This window comes from Struthio camelus, chromosome 10 (assembly GCF_040807025.1).
Source record: "Struthio camelus isolate bStrCam1 chromosome 10, bStrCam1.hap1, whole genome shotgun sequence".
Lineage (NCBI taxonomy): Eukaryota > Metazoa > Chordata > Aves > Struthioniformes > Struthionidae > Struthio > Struthio camelus.
The window spans coordinates 21,658,931-21,679,464 of NC_090951.1; the positions used below are offsets into that span (position 1 = coordinate 21,658,931).

Consider the following 20,534-nt stretch of genomic DNA (forward strand, 5'->3'; position numbering starts at 1 on the left):
TGCACGGGCAGAAGGCCTCCCTCTCTGCTATTAAAATACCCTTCGACAGAGACATGGCAGCTCTGCAACAAGTCTAACTTTAAAGCTTAACACCCCCCAAGATCACCTACAGAGAGGAAAAAAAGGTAAAATCAGAGCATTCTTATCTTAATCTTCAAAAACTTGAAATTTCTTTTAAGAGTATTAAAAACAATACATTTTGCAATTTTTATATGACAAAAAAACAAACAACAAACAGAAAATGCACAACACTGTACAGACAGACAAATTATTGCAAACAAGCTAGAGTTTTGGGAAAGTACTAACCAGTTACTGACAGCAGCTGTGAAACCCTCACCTCCATTTCCTCCCGATGAGACCTGTCTCTATCTTCGAATTCGCGAGTTCTTCTCCGAGCTTCTTCGAAGGCTTGCTGTGCCAGTGCATCCTCCTGCTATCAAACCAGACGACACAGAGTGACACAAAAGACCACCCTCATTTCTACAAGACTGCATTTCTTCCAAACACTAGGGATCATCTGACGATGCCAAAGACAATTCTGTCCTACAGCAGCACAGCTGCTAGGACACGGACGGATGAGTCGGTTATTCCGGCAACTGCTAATACAGGTTAATGAATTACTGCCCACCTGCACCACTGCAATAGAGCTAATCAAACCTGCAATGCAGCCATTACTTAAATGCATTTTCTAAGTAGGAACTGCTTTTCAGAAGTATTTTTTTATTTTCTAAAAGTTAGGAATTTAAAGGAAACCTCAAAAGTTATACGAGGCAATACATTTTAGTCACTTTATAAAAGTCATGTCGAAGTCAGTATTTCCAGGTATACCTTGACAGAGTTCATTGACATCATGATACAAAAGTAAATTAATTCTCTCCATTAAAAATGTATTATGCAAGTTACAGATCAATTAAATCCTCCATTTTCGCACAAATTGCTGAAGGTGAATCAGTATGAATATTCATAATCATTATGTATCATTTAAATTTAGTTGTACTAGAAAATGCGAAGCACTAATTATTCCTCCACTAGTTTGTGCACATACACATACAATTCAGAAGAAATCTAGAGGTTTTCTATAGCCCTGTTCTTTTGATTTTTAAATACAATAGCTTATGCACAGGAATAAATTTAAAGAATGCACAAAAAAATTCAATCTATATTTTCTACTAGAAAAATAAAATTGCAAAGAAAATGTTTTCAATAGCTAAGCCATACTTATTGGATTACAAATTATTTCCCTTAAAGACAGTTAGTTAGCACACACTTTGCTCAGAATTCAAGTAGGTATTTCTGTTCTCCATCAACGTTTTAAAGCGTCACATTTCTGTTCTCCACCAACGTTTTAAAGCGTCCGTAACGGAGTAGCCAACTCTGAAGAGGAACAACAGAACAGTAAAGAAGAAATTGTGTTTCTTCTCCCTCCTCCTAAGTCTTCAGCTATAATTATTACTAACTCTGCTTAGGACGCCCATAAACACCCGTGTTATTTTCAAGTTGAAAATAACTCTTTGAAAAATAAGAAGCCTAACCTTGACAGAGGGCAGAGGCATCCCGAGAACCCAACTCAATCTGCATCTACCGCGGCATTAAGCGCATAAATTTTTTAATTCAAGATAAAACATCTCTACAGTCTGAGAGACCGTTAGATGGCTTTTTTTGCCGAAGGCACAGTTCTGCACCCTAAAGCGGCGCTGCCAGTGCGTGCCCCCTGTGGCCTAGCACAGTTAAATACAAACAGCTGTCAATCACCAACTCTTCGCAGCCAAGTCTCCAGCACACTACACTGAAGGGCAATGTTTAAAGCTGCCAATAAGATAACGTTTTCACATGATCTATTTTTAGAAGCAGAATTTGGCCCTTTCTAGCTCTTTTCATGTTCTCGTTCACAGCAACCGAGGTCAGGGGTGAAAAGTAAGTTTGTTCTTAATAACGCAGAGAGATAAAATAGATGAGCTCGCCTCTCCCCGATGACTACAGAAAAGCTGCCTTATTTCTAATTTGTAGAGGCTACACAGAATGCCATGATTAAGTCTGGGGGAGAAAAAAAAAAAAAGGATAAAGCAGATTTTTGTGTAAAAGATATTTACATTTCAACATCCTTTAAAGCAGTCTTGTAATAAAAGGCAAACATAGAGCCCCAGCCAGAATATTTTTTAAAAATGGTCAGAACCAGCAAAACCGAAATCAGAATATCTAAAGAGAAGAGCCGGTATGCTGACATCCAGAACAAACACATGTTGACAGCTGAAATATTGCTTTTCTAATGTCTGAGGAAAACAACAAATTCTGACTTTTTTCTTTCTAAGTAAAAAAAAAATATTCTGCTCTATTTCCGGTGATGTGCTATAACAGAAATTAAACAAGTGTCTCTCAGGATCTTGTACAACAGGAGTTTAATAATCCTCTTTTTTTTTTTTTCAACTCCCAAACGTCACCCATATCTAGTAATTGTAGCCTACTGAATTTCACTATATCCAACCCAACCATTTATCCATCTTACTTTTAACCAGTAAAAGTGTTCTTGGTATGAGTCTACTACTAAACAGAAGAATAAGCAAAACATGAGCCGTATCGACATGAAAACGGAACAAAACAAAAACCCCGACCAGAAAAACAGAAATAGAGGCTTCCACACACACGTACACTCACACTCCGAGTTGAGACGTGAGCTGACACCACAGCACTCTGTCAGGAAAGGCTTTAATGAGAACAACAAGTTAGACCTACAGAATCCACCCAGCAAGAACGGCTCTATTACAGAGGAGATCTGTAAGTACTGAAGACAGAAACAGATGTGAGCTTAATGAGACTCAAGACAAACATCAAATTCAGGGAAGTCTGAGTCCCAGATGGGGAAGACAGTCAAGCACATGCACAGAGCTTTGTGCGTATTAGCTAGTCCACTGAAGTCCAGGCAAGCAGCCGGATCGGGGCCTCCGAGAACAAAAGGTAAGGCTGCTTTGTTGTAAAGAGACGTTAGCATGCTGTGAATTAAACAGAAAGGACGCCAGCCTAAAAGTTACAATTTAAGTACTTCATTATCATGAGACTCTGAAAAAACGCAGGTGACGTTCCTCCTGAAGATGTTTCTGACCTGGTAGAGGACAGTTATCATTTCAAAACAGCCGCAGCAGAGAACAATTTAACCTGACCCCAGCAAGAGGGAGAAGCATGAGACATGACAATACAAGAGCATACAAAGACCGCTAGACTTATAAGGCCAGCTTTCCATAAAATGGGAGTAAGGGAAGCGTGTGGGGAAGGGGCAGTCAATAGGGCCTCATTACAAAATACCCTGGGTGGCACAGGCAATTTACTGCTTAGCACGAGTCAATCCCTTGAACCCCTTCCGACAACAACTTATTTTGAGATCAAAGTCAGCAGTTAAGTCAATTTCCACTAGCAATATTAAAAATAGTTTTAAAAATGGAAGTAAATAACAGATATAGGAAGAAGGAAACCAAAGAACGTAAAAGATTGCCCAGAGACTTCCAATAGTAACAAATACATTATACGCAAATATAACTTAAGTATTTTGTCATTAATTTGTTTTTCTTTTTTTTTTTTTTAAACTCGTGCTTTATATAAAAAGCCCAATGCAACATTAAGGTACATCTACCTTTCTGTGCTTGTATGTCATGCCTCATGGCACTGGTAGCTCCTAGGCACTATTATAACGAATAAGATGAGCAACAACCTCCTAATAACTGATACTAAGACACAGACTGAACAGACTACACACCTGCAATTGAGTACAAAACGCTTATCTCTAAATCCACACTGTGTTTAATACTTCCAACTCAGCATCCTGAACTGGGAATGTAAGAAAGCACTAAATCATGTGCTCAGTGAACAAATACTTTTTGAAGACAAAAAAAAAATCGTTAAGTGCAGTTCAGAGAGCATGCACATCAGGAAATTAAAGTAATCCAAGAGCATGCAAATCCTTGGAGCAGCACAAAACATTTATCATGAAATTAACACAAAGAAATTGAATCTAGGTCATTTTACCACCCTCCTTTATGGAAGGAGGCCCATTTTTTCAAGAACTATCAAGTTTTGGAAAAGAGTGACAGTACGTCTTTCCGGGCGCAAAAAATCAGTCTCCTCTCAGTTCATAAGTCACATGAACTAAGTGTTATGTTTCGAATGTAGTATTCATAGATCAACTGAAAGTATCTCGGGACTTATCTCATACCACCCTCTGAGGGCTATGTTTGAGCTTACATAAGCCACTAGTCAAAAGGATTTCTAGTCAACGGAGTTTAAGCACTTACCTCTTTTCAGAGAAAACACTGCTGCAACAGGAACTTAGCTAGCTCAAAAGTTGATGAAGAAGCGAATGCTCTTCCAAATACTAGCGTTCAAGGAAAAGCTTGGGTCTGCGGCTCAAACTAATACACACACATTAACGTGATCTCACTAATGTGGAAACTGGTTTCTTAAAGTTTGGGAGAGGCAAGGGGAACACAAAGCTTGCAACTATTCGTATATATAAATTTTAATTTGAATACTTCCAACTCTTGAACAGAAGCAAATTAATCAATACACCCTCCATTTCTGCATTTGCAGAGTAGGAGCGCTCTTTGTACTTAGGTGGAATCTTTTCAGTCTCCCATTTGTTTAGCAGTGACTGACTGCAGCATTACAACAACGAAAAAAGAAACCCTGAGAAAGGGAGGACTGAGAATGATGTGCACACAGTGGAAACAAAACATATCCTTACTTAAATCAGTTCCAGTGCACAACTGCCAGAAGCAATTTGCCAGAGAGCTATTCACACCAAAAAGAAACAGCAGAGGCACAGTTGGTCAGAAGCATTTCAGCATCATCTAGGTTCACATCAAAAAGTCATTGTTCTAAGGATAATTCAACAGAAGTCACGAGTGAGCGAATCATACCAGACACTGTTCTTAATCAAGCCTCTGTCTGGATGACTCCTTTCACAGAGGAAAGGCTACCTCTAACATTTGCAAGAGGTGCAGCACAGCATAAGAGCGGGTCTGTAGAGCGAAGCAGTTGGTGCTGAGGACCTACATTATACTTGTTCTATTACGTTAAGATGCAAGTCTGGTAACTGATGTTACTATATCCAATTTACTCTCTACAGCCAAGACAGGTTGAAGTACATCATGATCTTCACGGCAGCCCACACAAGCCTACTGCAACAGCTTGTTAAATTGGTTAAAGAACTTTGTTAGCAAGCTATATTTCAAAAGCAAGAAAGGTCTGTCTCGAGTCTGACTAAATTAAGGAACCTTACAGCTATGTAAGTGAAGCTTACACATGTGATACGCATTTAAAGAGTCATTTCCTCTGCGTTTGCTTTGTTCTTGTGCATGTCCAAAGATTCAACTGCGAGGAAGAGAAACCTACTACCTACCTCTATATAAAGTGACTCAAAAGCTCTCAAAAGCTGCCAGACATGGCTTTGTGAAGGTACAACACTGTTAGAGAACACATGAAAAAAACCTTCTACCATGCCCCCTCCCCCCAGCCTATGCAACAGAACAAAAAGCTACTTAGAAAAACTACTAAGAGCACTCAACTGGAATAGACTTGCAAATTAAATTATTCCAGGTTACAGTCATAGCTTTTTGAGAACTTTAATATTTACCACTGTAGCACTGTAATAGTGCTAAGTCAGCCCACAAAGCTGTAAGCTACAGAAGGCTCCTGCTCCCAAATGTTTTCATCTAATTAAAACATTGGTACAAACTTCTGAACTTTCATACTGTAAATTTTCTTTGGAACTTGTACTCAAAAACTGAAGGCAGAAAACCAGTAAATTACAACGTGCGACTGCTACCTGACCGCGCGCTTTCTTCCAGAAGAACAAAACGTCTAGGGTGCAGGAGCACTAACGCTCCTTATAAACGTGTTTCTGAAGCTAGCCACGGGCAGACTGCCTTACCTGCGCTCTCTCTTCGTCAAATTCCAGGCAGCCCATACCATCCAGTCTCTGTAGATCTATCCAGCCTTTCCAGATTACACAGACACCATTGAGAATCATAGGCGCCTTCAAGTACACCTGAAATTAAAACATATGCTATGAATTTGAAAGCATTTACACACATGCACGCACAATGAAAATACTGATGCGGGACGCTTCTATATGTGCTCTTAGAAGACTGTCCAAGCCAGTCGGTAACATGAGATTCTACTTAGCAGTTTCTCCTGCCTCCTTTCCAAGGACTCGTTTTAATCAAGGGAATGCTGTAACTTTTGCCTACTGTACTGGATGGAATAAATTTAGGCTGTGTTCTCATTTTATAAACCGACATACACCAGGATTTGGTTAGAATTCCGTTCCTGCTTTCAGTTAAAGTAACTTTTTTTCTCGTCAGGTCACCTTCGCCTCACAAAAAGTGGCATGCTGCCAGCTAGGGAAGATGCTTTACAAGGGACTTATCTTAAATGGTTAAATGAAGACATGCCTTCCTACTCTCCAAGTAGGACTGTATTTCGTCCCCCACATGAGTTCCTTCAATAAAGGACAAGCAATAGTTTCAGTCCTCCTCAAATTTAAAAAACAAGTCAGAGTTCAGTAAAACACATTATACACACCACACAAAAACTCTTTGTGTATTCTAGCACTTGTGAAAGGCTTGTTGAAATAACTGACATGGGATCATCAAAAACCACCTATAGCATTAGCTCACATAGTGTCTTAAACAGGACTGAGAGAAATAACACATGAACTTAAGGCCCTACATCTAGACAGCAGCAAGTGATACAGTGATTTAAAGCAGAATTTTTTTCCCTCCTAAACACCAGAGAGTAATCTCCACACAGGAAATTTGAAAAGCAGCAGACAGGACCCTAAAGGAGTTTGATATCTTATATTTGCTGGCATCAGTATGAAAAACCGGGGGGGGGGGGGGAGGGGGGAAGGAAAAAAACAGAAAAATTATCTAAATCATGAAAATAATAATCGGCTTTCAATAGTTATTTTAGCCTACGTGGTAGGCAAACCACTTGTGGAGTAAAAGATTGTCTGTGTTTAGTTGCCAGAGAGATAAACCAGCCACACGTGGGCCAGCACTCATTTAAGATTTAGAGACCGCCTAGACTTAAAAATCCTATTGAGCCTTTTCAATTCTTCAGAAAAGCTAGCTAAGGGAATTTACAGACAGTTCCTCCCCTGAAAGCTGTAAACTCATCCTCTGGCACATTACCACCAGCAAGCTTTAACTCATGGTTAGTGCTACGGTGTAGCTCAGACCATCTTGATGGCACCTACCTGCTCAGTTCCACACTTCCCAGCTAAGGTCACTGGATCAGAGAAAGGAAAGGCAAAGAGTTATAGAGGTACAGAGGAAGAGCGAGCTGTCCATATGCAAAGGTTGTTCTGATAAGATTAAGTCTTTATTAACATGAAAGGCAATCCACGAGCAGAAGAAAGAGGACAAACAACGTGAAACTAACTGACAAATACGTAACGTTATTTGCCAAAGAAAATCTCCATGTTTGATCTCTACGCTTGATTTTCACAACTTGTCAGAGTCCCTAAAAGGCAATATATTCTGAAAGTTTTAATCAGCACAATATGCAGTCACTCAGTAACCCAGAAATAAAGGTCACTTCAGGTTTATCATCTTCGTATCACCTTTCCTACTCCAGTGCCTCCACTAAGAGCAAAAACTTAAGATTTCTGTCCTTGTATTCACAGACTAACAATCATCGCTCTAAACCCATGTCTTCTGCAATGGCAGCGCTCCACCCAGGCTGCAAAACTACCCACCGAAAGCCTTTGTGAACAGAGGAGTCAGAACTGGTATGATTAAGATGTTGAGTACTAAGAAACCATCTCCCGCCACCTTCATTTCAAGAGCAATCATTTCAAAAATATCAAATACAACATTGCTCTCTTTCAGCATGGTCTTCACTCATTCATCCCACAAGAAACAAGTGAAGTACGTACAATCAATCTAATTGGCACTTTTAATGAGCTTAGAAGTGAAAGACAGACAGTTAAAGAGGCCATTAGAAGAGTCATTCTCTTCTACGAAGAAAGCAGAACGACAGATTGAAAGGAAAAAAACAGCATAAGCTAAGAGTCTGTAAAGACCACAAAGTCTTTACTCCAATACCAGTTACTTCTTGCAAAAATGGACAAGTATTTTGCAGATCTTCATTTAGGGGTTACCTTTCACTTGGCCTCCCCAATCCTCCTGGCAAACAACAAAAACACGGGAGAACAAAAGGTCTGCCTTGGTCACTGCAGCTGCCAGGGCATCATATGCGGACTTTCTTCACTGGTAGCTGAGCTGCAATTGCTTCGGGCTCGGTACTGCAAAAGCAGCGCCTTAGGCATCACCTGGAAGTCCCAGTAGTTTTGGAAATTCTGTGAAAACTCTTTACAAGTCAGGGAGGGAAAGGGAAACAAGTTGACAGAACTGATGTGATTACCGCTCCTTATCTGCCCTATCCACACTGACCAACAGCTGAGCTGCTGATAAAGCAGCTCTTGAACCACTGGCACACAGCCTGACCTTTTAAGATAGGGTACTCTGCCCTTGATCCTGAATCAGAGCCCTTAAAGCCTTACCCCACTGGGTTCAGTAGGTCTTAACTTCTACCAACACCACAACTCAGATGATAAACGTTTTTCACTTCTGAAAGAGAGAGCTTCTTAACAGGCTATTTGAGTTCTGAAGTTACCATATCACTTTTCTCTCATTAAAACACACAATAAAGTATACTAGCGCCGTTTCCTTTATTGCAAAGGAAGGAATTTAGGTCCCCCCCCCTCCCCTTTTCTGGGAGAATGGAAACCACCTAAGGCTGTAGCCAAAACCGTTTAACCACATATTTCCTTCTTTTCAGATAAAGCCACGTTGGTTCCCTTTCAATTTCCAAACTTAACAGAATATTATTAAATTACTGCTCTTGTCTACGATCACAGTCTATGTTAGTGCACCTCAAAATCCAAAAGAGTGAAACAGTGTTATCTTCTAAAAACCTTCAAAGTTCTACATGCTGAAAATTGCCTAAAGGAGGTCACGGCAAGACAGCAAAGGAAAAAAAAAAAAAAAAAAAAACACACAACTATTTCTATAAATACCCCAAATTCCCCCTTAATATTACAGGGCTATTCGTTTTTCACCAAAAATAGATAAAGATAGCTTTGTTAGAATAAATCTTTCAAGATTTTGTTGCTAACCCCAGATTAATTGCATTTATGTCATTTTACAGATCCTCCCCAACCCTTTTGGTGCCTTTTATTATAACATCTGGAAGTTAGTCTTGTAAAACTCAAGACACTTGGGTGAAAAGCACTCAAGGGTGGTAGGAAGAGGGAGGGGTTGGAAATCAGGCAATTACCAATTTCATATTCAGTACAGGAATTTAATAGTACCTAAAGAAACACCCTATAGGGATACATAACAGAAGATGAAATTTAAAGATAGCTCACGCTGTCACCTCTTTCAGAGTAGAGTCCATCCTATGCACCAAGAGGCATGACTTCCCTAATGACGACAGTAGATGGTTAGGCAACTAAATCATCATACACACGTTAATGGTGAAGAATAAGTCCATACGCATGGAAAATCTTAGCTTGCTTTTTTTCCCCCCCATCATCTTGTATACTGCATTTTGTTATCAAAAGAAACTTTAGAAACACTTATCATACATAACCTTAATCAAAAAATGAAACCAAAATAAAATTACAACTTTATCCCATGAATCTTATAGAATACAAACTCTGGCTTTGAACTATCATTAACATTAATACATAACACCTGTCACTTTGGCTGAAAAATATCAGGCTACAGCTTTATTCTCTGAACTAGCTGATACACTGACATACTGGATTATACATGCAGTTGCAGCCTTATTTTCCACATAGGCATAGCCAAAACTCTTTTAGTTTGATAGATTTTGAGACCAGGGTAGACTATTACACTGAAATCTGCTTTTTGTTTCCAGGTTGTATTGCTAAACTTGCTCAGGTTGGCAAGGCACAAAACGCATAATTAAAATACAAGCACTGAAGCAACATCACACCACTGCCTAGCACCTCTTCACCGAGGAGGGGAGGTTTTGGAGGGCAGTCACCTCCGTAGCCGGGCTTCTGCAGTGAAACACCAGCGCAACCTGACCAACATGCTGACGGCATCCCCAGAGTTCCCAGCAGAAAGCAAGGAGCAAGCAGTAAAGCAGCTTTCTTTACGTGTTAGAGCAACTTTTACTAGCTTGTAGCAGCCACCTGAACAAAAACGTATCTGTTAAGCCAGAGTTTCACTTCACTCCAAACTATACCTTCCAATTCAAACTCTTATTCAAAAAAAAAAAAAAAAACCCAAAAAAACCCCAAAAATCACAGCAGCAGCAGCAATCTTTAACAAGGAAAGTAGAAACGATGCTTTCGCGTTGGAAACAGATTCTCAAGTGCTAGAGCAAATGCATTCTGCTTGCTGACTGACCAACTCTAGCAAACGGTCTTATCTCCCGGCAGATTATCTGGATCGAAGATGAACGGCACCGCAGACATGGGTAAAGTCGAGAAGGTTCTGCCTGAACCCGTTCGACTCAACGTACTCGAGCCGTATTTGCGCTCTGTCAACCTCCCAGCTGGCTTGAGCCCAAAGCCTGCTGTGCTGTGCCTTCAGCGCATAGTTTATCTCGCCTTTCTCTTCATACTCCAATTTGTACGCTCTTTCAACTGATCTATGTTATTTTGCTTCATCCGCATTTAAATGAATCATCCCCTCCAACTAATTGAGGGTTGGTTTAGTTGCATTGAGGGGGAAAAGAAGAAAAAAAAAAAAAAAGGAAAAGGAAAAGCCAGGGGGGCTTGGCTCTATATAACACCATTCGTTTGTATTTTGAAAACCAAACTTGATTTGAATATAGTGAAGTAGAGAAAAGGCATCTTTCTCTACTATTAGAGAAATCTACTATTTCTCAATTACTTTAAAAAAGTCATTTAAAAAAAAGTTATTTTACTTGAGCTGAAGACAAAAACCTCAGTTTCACATCCTATTTTAGTCCTCTAGTAAATCCTTATCTTACAATACCAGAGTATTTAACTGATGTGACACAGATAAGCTATCTGCGTGCTCCATCCACACATCCTGCAGTTATAGAAAATGTTCTTTCTCCCTAAAGCAACCAAGCCATTTCCTCCCCCAGAGATTACACACAGCTCTCACCACCCACTACTACTGAATCAGCACACTATCAGCGGCCATGGCCGCCAACGGGACAAGCCTGGCCCCGCCAGGAAACCCAGGTCCCCAGGCAAGCGGTCGAGCCCCCGCTGCCTTTTGTTGTCGTTTTCCCCGCACCCTGGAACCAACGCGCTCTTGCGGGAGATGATGGGTTCTGCCTCACCCGCCGCCTCCCCACACATCTGCCCATTCATAAGCGTTCACACAAGCTCCCTGTCTCTGGGCCGATCCAAATAATTATGTTCCAGTTTGGAATCCCACCTTCCCCTGAATCATACCCAACTTTTAAATATTTAAACAGTCTCCCCAATGACTTCCTACATGAGGCAGTGACCACTAGGAGAGAAACAGCTGCAAACATTTACTCCAAGGAGAAAAGACTTTAAACCAGTCAAGGCTGGCCTCATCATTTCAGCTTCTTGTAACGTGAGCTGGATACGCTGCCAAGGAAAAGGAGAATATCTATTCAAAATATTTTAATAGGGAATTATATATTCACCTCTTTCCTTTAACAGAAATCTTGAAGGCATACATACGCGTTTTTGGAAATAAAATGCTGTGGCCTTTTTGTGTGGCCACACAAATTTGGCATGACTGTTGTGAAACGCAAAGCGGAGATGCTGCTACCCCCCACCTCTGATAATGCCCTCAAATACCATGACCCTCACTTGCACATCCTAACTCAGGAAACGCTTACTAGCCGAGGTTTCGGAAAGGGGGCAGAACAGAGGGGAACTCGGAGGGAGGAAGAAGTCTACAGCAGGCAGAAAAAACCCAAACTCCAATCTTCTAAAGCTTTGCTACAGAAGCTATTCACTAAAACCCCGAATTATTATAAAAAAAATTCCCACAGAACAGCTGCTGCAAGCATAGCGGTATCCAGACTACCTAAAAGTTACAGTTACAGAAAAAGGTGAGGACAATACAAGGCTTCAAACTATACTTTCAGATACTCATCACTAATTTTAAAAGAAACTAATGAAAAATAACCAAGTCATAGACAAAGTTTAGAGCATTTATCAGCGCTTGTTGGCAGTTCTTGACAGTTTAATTCCCAAACAAAGGCCTTGCAAACTAGTTTTAACTGGGAATGAAACACAGTAGATGGAATTCTTTTTTTTCTCTTTAACTCTATTTAGAAAGTCCATAGAAGCGATACATGACTTTGACAATATTTATGAAACAAAAGTACTCCCAATTCAACAATTTAGAGTGCTGTAAATGTTCATCTTTTTCAACAATTAGAGAAGAGGATGGCATATCTAATCTTAGAACAAGAGACTTCCTAATTTGTAAGGACGCAATAAAGAGCTCAAAAATCCATCAAATTCAAATCAATCCTAACGTATCAAGTGCTTCAAAGGGCGGGGAACAGAATCACTCCTCTCGTTATCCGCACTGCAGATTACCGCACTAAGAAAACAAAAGCAAAGCAACTAGATCAAATATTGTTCTGAAGAACAAATTTAGAGTTGGTGCCGTGTCATACCCAGGGTTCAGAACAGCATTTTCAGGCTTCCTAGTGCTACGCTACACAACAAACTCATTTAGTCTACTTCTAAACATGTTTTGTTCAGTATTCCGCCAAGAGCCCAAGCTTGATCCCTCTCTGTCCATGTTCTTAATTGCACCTATTAGCTAGTTATAGGTTTGCAAGTACTTACACCTTTTAAACCAAAAGTTTATCTAAACAAACTTTTTTAAACAGCTCCGTGACATTGCAGGCACGCTGCACGCAAGTGATTCTAACAAGTTCACCATACTGACAAATTTCGAGAGCTCAACCATGCCACCTTTTCTTTTAAATGCAGAAAGAAAAGGCTTTAAGTTATTTCAAAATGTACATCTTCAAACAGCTCCCAATATATGAAAATGAGACCACTGGTTTTGTTAAGGCTTAATCTTTAAACTATTCTGTAAAAAGGCAAAGGAAATGACACTTCCTTGACAAAATACGACTCCTTCCTAAACAGCTGTACGTGGAAAGCTGTGGCTTTCAAGATGAATACACAGTTAGCAAGCGTCTCCGGGGTGGCACCTCTGCCACAACGCTACTGACAACGGCTCCGAGAATGGCCGATAACGCGACTTCACTGACGGGAACTGGCACGCTTAGCAGGGCTGCCCAGGGACGCAACAAGGGGACACTGGAGACCCTGCGGTGCGCCGCCATCATCTCGCTCACGAGCTGCTCCTACAGCTTTCTGTGATCGGGCATGCAGACGTCTCGCTTCTGACTTCAGAGTGCATCAGCTATTTGATGAGAGGCTGGTAAGATCAGGAACAACCCTATCTATCCTAGTGCACAAAATACTCTTTGGAAAAAGCAGGTTTCAACTTTTTCACTTTCTTCTTCCCTCTACATCTCCTGCACGTGCCATGAAAAGAAGCAGGCATTAGCTTTACAGACCCCAAGCAGAATTTCTGGAAAGAGAGTTTAGCGTTCAAAACGAAATCGGGTTTCTCTTTTCCATTAGCCTGTGACAAAAGGTCGATTCCTCAAGCAAAACAGAAACATCAGCAAAGCTGTTTGCTTGTTAAGAGTCTCAGTCTAGACTGTTGTGCTTCAAAAAAAAAAAAAAAGGAAGAAAAAGACTGTAAAGGCAACCTTTCATTATGCAGTATTTTAATGCTACAAAAAGCAGTGGAAATAAAGATTCTCTGACTGTCGGGAACAAATTATCTTGAAGAAAAGAATTTGCTGAATTACAAAATATCCCATGGATTGCCAACAGCCTGTACTAAAATTTTAATAGCAACAAGAAAGACATAAAAATAGCTGAGCACAGAGCTAACAAATTTAACTATTGTTTGCAGGATTTTGCTGTACATAAGCAAAGAAAATTGTTGTTTGAGATTTAAAATCTCAGTCGTTTTTCCCCCTGCAGAGCAACATACTCCTTGTTCACACGAGTTCTATGTATTGGAACTTATTAAGATACATTCAAAACTTAATTAGGAAAGTTGCAGCTATGAATTAATTTCTCAGAAAAGTTTTCAGTTTAGTCTGACCTTTATCGAAATACAGTACCTGCCAAATTCAGGAATGAGAAAAATAGTAAGTTTTTTTTTTTTTTTTTTTTTTTTTAAAGTTTCAGTCTGGTAAATGCTTTTTTTCCTCCTCCACAAAAACCCATGAGTTTATATAAGTCTATTTATACATGCTAATGACAAATGTGATTAAGGTGCAACTCTAAATATTAACTTTAGGCATTTCACTGTCAAGAAAAAAAAAAAAATCTCAAAAAACCTCTGCAATAAGTTCCATTCCAGAACACTGACAACACTACCACCTATTTTAGCTCTCTAATTATAGAAGGAAGCGTTTGGATAACAAGTGATAGTTTTCTCTTAGCATTTTCCCTCAGGAAAAAAGCACTCAGATTCAGAAGCGCAATGCCATCTGAGAAAATACTTGCTACAAATTCCAGGGCCTTTCCTAAAAGCAAACCTCATAGCAAAAGCTGACGGGTCTGCTATTAGGCACTTTGGCCAATTCTCAAGCATGCTTACATAAATCACCTGGTTTTATTACCAATAAAAGTAAAATTTGGGGAACAGTCTGTCTAGATAAATAAAATTCAGATGTATGAGTGAACAGAACGCCATCCATTTTTACAATTCTATGTAGTAATCAAATTCATGTTTGGACCCCATTAAAAATTTCTTTGCAAATACGATCAGAATTTCTCTCAACATGTTTTCCATGCTATCGAGCTACTCCCCTGATGTTTTCAGTTTTGGTTTCCTCAAACTTAAAGTAGATTTTTTTTTTTTCCACTACACTGGCAAGCCAGAATTCACAAGTCACTTTTAGGGGGGAAAATATATATATATATGGTTTTTATTTTTCCCATGATTAGCTAAATTACCTATGTAATTATGCCTCCCTTTCCAAAGCAGATCAACATTTCATTAGATTATGCGGGTTACCGCTTTCAATTAGCTAACAAACGGTCAGGTATGAACACTAACAAGGTTAGAATAAATGTGATTACCCTCTGTGGAGACTGCAGCATTTTATACCTGGATTAAAATCACCAATCAGTGTGTACGTTCAGAAGCTAGCAGAGAAAAACCGAAAATGCTACTGACTGGAAACAACAGTTTATTTATTACTAAATGAGGAGTAAATAAATTTGTAGACAACTCCCACAGTTCATCTTTCAAAAATATTTGAATTGCTAGACTGAACAAGAAACATATGCTATACTTGACCAAAGTCACCAAGAAAAAACTACAAAACAAAAAGCAAGCAGGTGGCTCGTTTTTGCAATGTCACTACAAAGAAGCCTACACTTCCCAACGTAAAACGTGTCTCAGACTCAATCCATATGCCTCTGAAAAGACAAAGCCAACCACACAGTTGGAACGGAGTCAACAAAAAGGCATGGAGCAGAACGGAGGGATAATCTGAGAGGCAAGTATGTTCTGGGGTTTTCCCCTATGAAACTTTAGAGGGTCTTTCATCATTACATTTTTACTACTAGATTGTGCATGAGAAAAATGGCTGGATTTTAAGTCTCCTCTGCCAAAATAGCATGCATTAAAAAAGGCCCAATTTTTACTATAACTAGACATAACATTTGAAAAGAATAATGTTGCTGCAGAAAGATATTACAAGGCAGCCGCTGCTGTCCTGCTGTAAGCATGCATACATGCAACCGACAAATGCTTACGCTCACAAAACAAAGTTAACACGGACACGCGCCCTTTTTCACCACTTTGACAGAATATATTTTCCAGATGGAAATTTCAAAATTGGTGGGGAAGTTTTTACACTTTCTGGAAGTGGTATAACAAAAAAAATAGTTGTAACAAAATAAAGTTACAACTTTATTGCAGACTGTTACAACTGTAACAATAAAGTCACAACTGCATTGCAAGAACTCTCTTTCTAAGCCCTCTTTAAAATTTTGAGCTCACAGATCACATCCTGCTACTTGAGCGCAAATAAATAGCAAAACCATAACCTGTAAAGCACAGGTTCAGAAGAGGAACTAAATCTACCAACGTGGTACCATTCTGCCCCTATGGGTCTTGTAAACGCGCAAGGCAACCACGTGTGACAGTCGGCGTTACGACGCACATCTAGCGCCAAACTACTGAAAAAGTGTCCACTATTCTGCACTGTTGGTTCCAGAAGAGCACAGCACACAACAGAAGTCACAGTTTACCAGTAACAATTACAACAGCACTGTGGTCCTATAGCAATGACATACATGCCTGAACCTCAGATCTTCACGCAAAGGTTCTCCTACAGCGGAGATGTGAGGGACGTACCACGTACGTTGGTAAGAAGAGATGAAGGGAGCTTTGAGACAGCTCAGAGGCAGGAAGCTGCAGTAACTCTGCAGAGGTCCCACTGCTTTGCTGAAGACCACGGCTGGACTGGCCCTGACCTGGTCCCAGAGCTGATAAAGCCCTACTCCTGGTAGCACAGTTCTTTCAGGGGAACCACAGGTTGAACGCAAACAAGCCAAGCTCCTGAGCAGTTCAAGAGCCCCAAACTGACTGACCTGACAATATTCTTTGCAAAGGCAGGAGAAATACAATGCAGACAGGCAAGTAAGATTAAAAAGAAGAAAATCTGTTCTGAATGAGACAACTAGTACTATCTCCCGCTGGGAAATGAAGAATTTTTTTTTTTTTTTTCCAATTTCAAGAATGGTGTCTAACACCACCACCAAGAATGGGGCCTGTTAAACCTGCATTTTTAAACTGAAAATTTGAAGTCCATAATGCAAATGCACTCACAGAAGTACCCACTTTTGACAATATTGGCCCAGCAACTAATTAAAACCGCTCAGGAACTAACTCAAACAAGACGAGGGCAAGAAAAGTTGCCTCCTCTGCCCTTTTGCTGTTATGATGTTCTTGAGCCCTCTGACAGCCTCATCATCCCCACTTAAGCAGGGGATTCAAGTCTGGAAGAACTGAAGAAACCCCACAGACTACAGCAACTCCATTCAACCAGACTTTACTGAGGAAAGTAAAAAAAAAAAGGAAGAGGCATAAAAACAGACCAGATGTCCCCTTATCTAAAAATAAAAATGAACCAGAAGAACTGGCAAACCCACGAAGAGAATTAGTTTTTGTGAGACTATCTGCACTTGAACATAAAGAAGTAAGAGAGACTATCCTGATCCTTATTAACTAAAGCTGACATGCAATTAAGTGAGAAAAGCTAGGATATTTGACAGAACAGATATAAGACCTTCTTGTGTGCTGGGTGGGGTTTTTTGTCTTTGTCTTTTCGGTCATTATCCTCCAAAGTTGTTGTGAAGGAGCCGCAGGATCCACAGCACTTGAATTCCTTGGGTACTTTGGATGATTTCAGCAAAAAAGCCAAGTACAGTGACAACAGTGGCTCCTTTGCTATCTGGACCGTTTCTCCTGCCCAGAAAACTGGCTTCAGAAATGTTCCACATTCCCACAGAACAAAAAACATCAAAAGGAGACAGGCACAGAAGTTGGTGGAGGAAAAAAGGGAAAGGAAAAAGGGATGCTACGGATGCAAACAGATTAGAAAAGCCTTTAAGCTTGATTAGTTTCAAACATAGCTGAATCAGGTTCTTTCACAGAAATTAAGCACATATGGTAAACAGTGCAGTTAAGAACTAATGCACGAACATGAATTCAACAAGTCGCACTGCATTAAGCCTTCAATTAAGGCAAGTTATTCGTTTTTTGTCTTTCGTATACCATAACAACTACTCAACTTTCATCACCCAATAAAATTTTACGGTGTCATAATTATTCTGTAGAAGACTATCAGCTTCTGCAGAGAAACATTATTAGCAACGTCTAGGAATCTTCTTTAACAGAAAGTAGCACTTTCAGACATATTTTTAGTATCGAGTTCTCCAAACAGCCAAATTCCAAAAAGTATATAAAGTTCAGTTATAAATATAATAGATAATTTCAGCTTTGGTTAGCCAAAACATGACTAGAATTCTCCCAACATAAGAAAAGGACAGAACCAACACTGTATGGTGAGTGAGAGAGAGAGAGAGGGGAAGGGGTTTTAACTAACACTGTCATTCCAACTCTTATGCACTATGTATATTTACCCCTTATAACCCACCTATTGATTCATTTTCTTGAGGTTAAAAAAAAAAAAAAGCTGATAAGAGCTATACTTCCTCAAAGCCCAAGTCTCAAGTCCCAGACAATCAGAAAAGGGCCCCTTCCCCTCCCCCCCCCCCAAATCCACACTGCTCCTCTGAATGCTTTGGTCAAGAAAGTACCATCCTGTATGTTTCACCAACAGTCTATAAGACTACATGAAGCAATTAAAAATATCAGGTTTCTGGTATGCTACAACTATAATCCAACTATATCCATCTACCCACATACAACTATAGTATTTTCCTCAATGAAAACTCACTAGGCTACTAGGGTATGTAATTGCATAACCGAGTTGCATATTCAGATCCCCCTTGTTTGAGTCATCTGGATGTTAAGTTCATTTAGGTGGAGGGACAGTGGGAAATGAAAATGCTTGCCCTCAATAGCCTATTGCCCTCAAAAGCATGCAAGCTTTATGAAGAAATCCCAAAATACTCTTCAGTAGCATGAGAAAAATACGTTACTACAGTTATTTTATTTTGCCTAGATCCTTCCTGCCTCAGTTTTCCTGTTCTAAGCATTCTTCAGGCTTTTATCAGTTTTAACAACGGAAGGGGGAAAAAAGTCCAGTATCACCTCTACCAAAGAATTTTTTATTTTTTATTTTTATTTTTTAAAGGAATACGTTGGCCAAAAAGAAGCTAAAAATTTCTTCTGGTCACCACCCATCTCTTCTGTCAAATGATGCTCACCCCTCCTCGACCACTATCAGGAGATATTTCATTAGGAGATCGAAGTCCCTACCCAGTGTTCTGTAGCAGCTTTCTTCCCTAGATTTCAGACCAAAAAATTATCTGAAATGCATGACAAAACACTTTGCCCTCAGTCACTCCATTTCAACAGAAAACTAACATGTAATGACCTTTATTGTGAAACTCATGCCAGGTTCAATAACTTCTGCCACCTTCCATAGGTTTTATCTTCTCTATCTGTTCTGAGATGAACAGATACAACAAGTTTCAACGCGTATCATACCCAAAGTCCCACAGCTTCAGCCGGCAACTGCTGAAGTATCTTAAATACAAAAAAGAATGTCTAAGTTCTGCACAGACTCCCCAAAGAGCCATGATTTGGATCCTGTGTACAAGTCTAGGCATTAATGAAACACAGAAAATAGATTTGTTTGCTTAGACAAATCTGCAGCATCAACTATTGTCCAAAAGATGATCCTTTTCTTAGCGCTCACGTGTGCTTGGAATAGTGGTGGTCTGCAAGACAGAAGTCCTCATCTTTTCCATATCATTGTCACAATATATACAGTACCAGGTCAGCTTGTTAAAGCATCAAATATGCAATTATGTAAGCTAATTAACTTATTTTGTTACTTGCACTTTGGAAAACAAAGCTTGAAGAAACATTTCAGTAACTTTCTGAAAAAAAAAATCAGTCTCCTGTAACAAATATTTAGACATCTTACTGCATATTTTTGGAAAATATGCAGTAAGTGAGTTGCACAAAGAAAGACAAATCCTCAACATTCTTACCTTTCTCATTCTCTAAGTGGCATTCTTACCTTTCTCATTCATTTATAAGAACACAGAAGCATAATGTTAACAACTTTGCTTAGTAAGTAGAGGCTGATATGCAAACAAAAGAAGATTTAACAATCCAAATTCTGGATTTCTTCCAACATCTACGCGGCAGGGATCTTAAGCACTGCTTTCATCCACACAACACTCCTCTGCCCTTACATATAGCTGGTTCCCAAATGTAAAGTTTAGCTCACTAACTTGGTCTGATTTTGTTCCTCTTCTGACAAACCTTAGGAGGCTGGTATTAGTAAATGTGAAGTCTTGTCTCTACAACTGTAATTGATGCCTTCAGACCACTGGAAAAAGCTCAAAGTAATATATAAAAGATGACTGAATAACTGCTTCTACAACATGTAATAAAAGCTAATCCAAAACAGGTGTACTGATGGCAGATCTGAAGTATTTAGGAGCTACAGAAAGAGTTGACAGGTAGGCATCACGTTAATAGCACAGAAATACTGTGGGTATTGTTCATAAGCTCTATTTCAAACAGCATAGTCACTGCGTGCACCACAGTACACGAATAAGGCTCCATGCAGTAACAAGACTATTTGGAGGAGGGGGGGAGCATGAGGATTAAGGGGAAAAGGCTGTGGATACTTGTCACATGAGAGATGCCTGGTGTGACTCATGCCCTCATGGAGGAGGGCAATCAGTGATAAATCAGTCTTCAGGAACAACTGTCCAAATC

At 39.8% G+C, this 20,534-nt stretch overlaps 1 protein-coding gene across 6 annotated transcripts in view; it reads right to left on the minus strand.

The window, feature by feature from the left end:
• CBFB (core-binding factor subunit beta) overlaps positions 1 to 20,534 on the minus strand; it is a 48,609-nt gene that overhangs the window by 16,794 nt on the left and 11,281 nt on the right. For 4 of the 6 annotated variants that reach the window (XM_068955533.1, XM_068955534.1, XM_068955530.1 and 1 more), the window contains 2 exons: positions 5,918 to 6,034; positions 338 to 433 (listed from right to left, as the gene is read on the minus strand). In XM_068955533.1, coding sequence (XP_068811634.1) covers positions 338 to 433; positions 5,918 to 6,034 — 213 coding nt within the window. Of the gene's footprint in view, positions 1 to 306; positions 434 to 5,917; positions 6,035 to 20,534 lie in introns of all 6 variants that reach the window. The other 2 variants (XM_068955535.1, XM_068955532.1) reach the window with 1 other exon arrangement.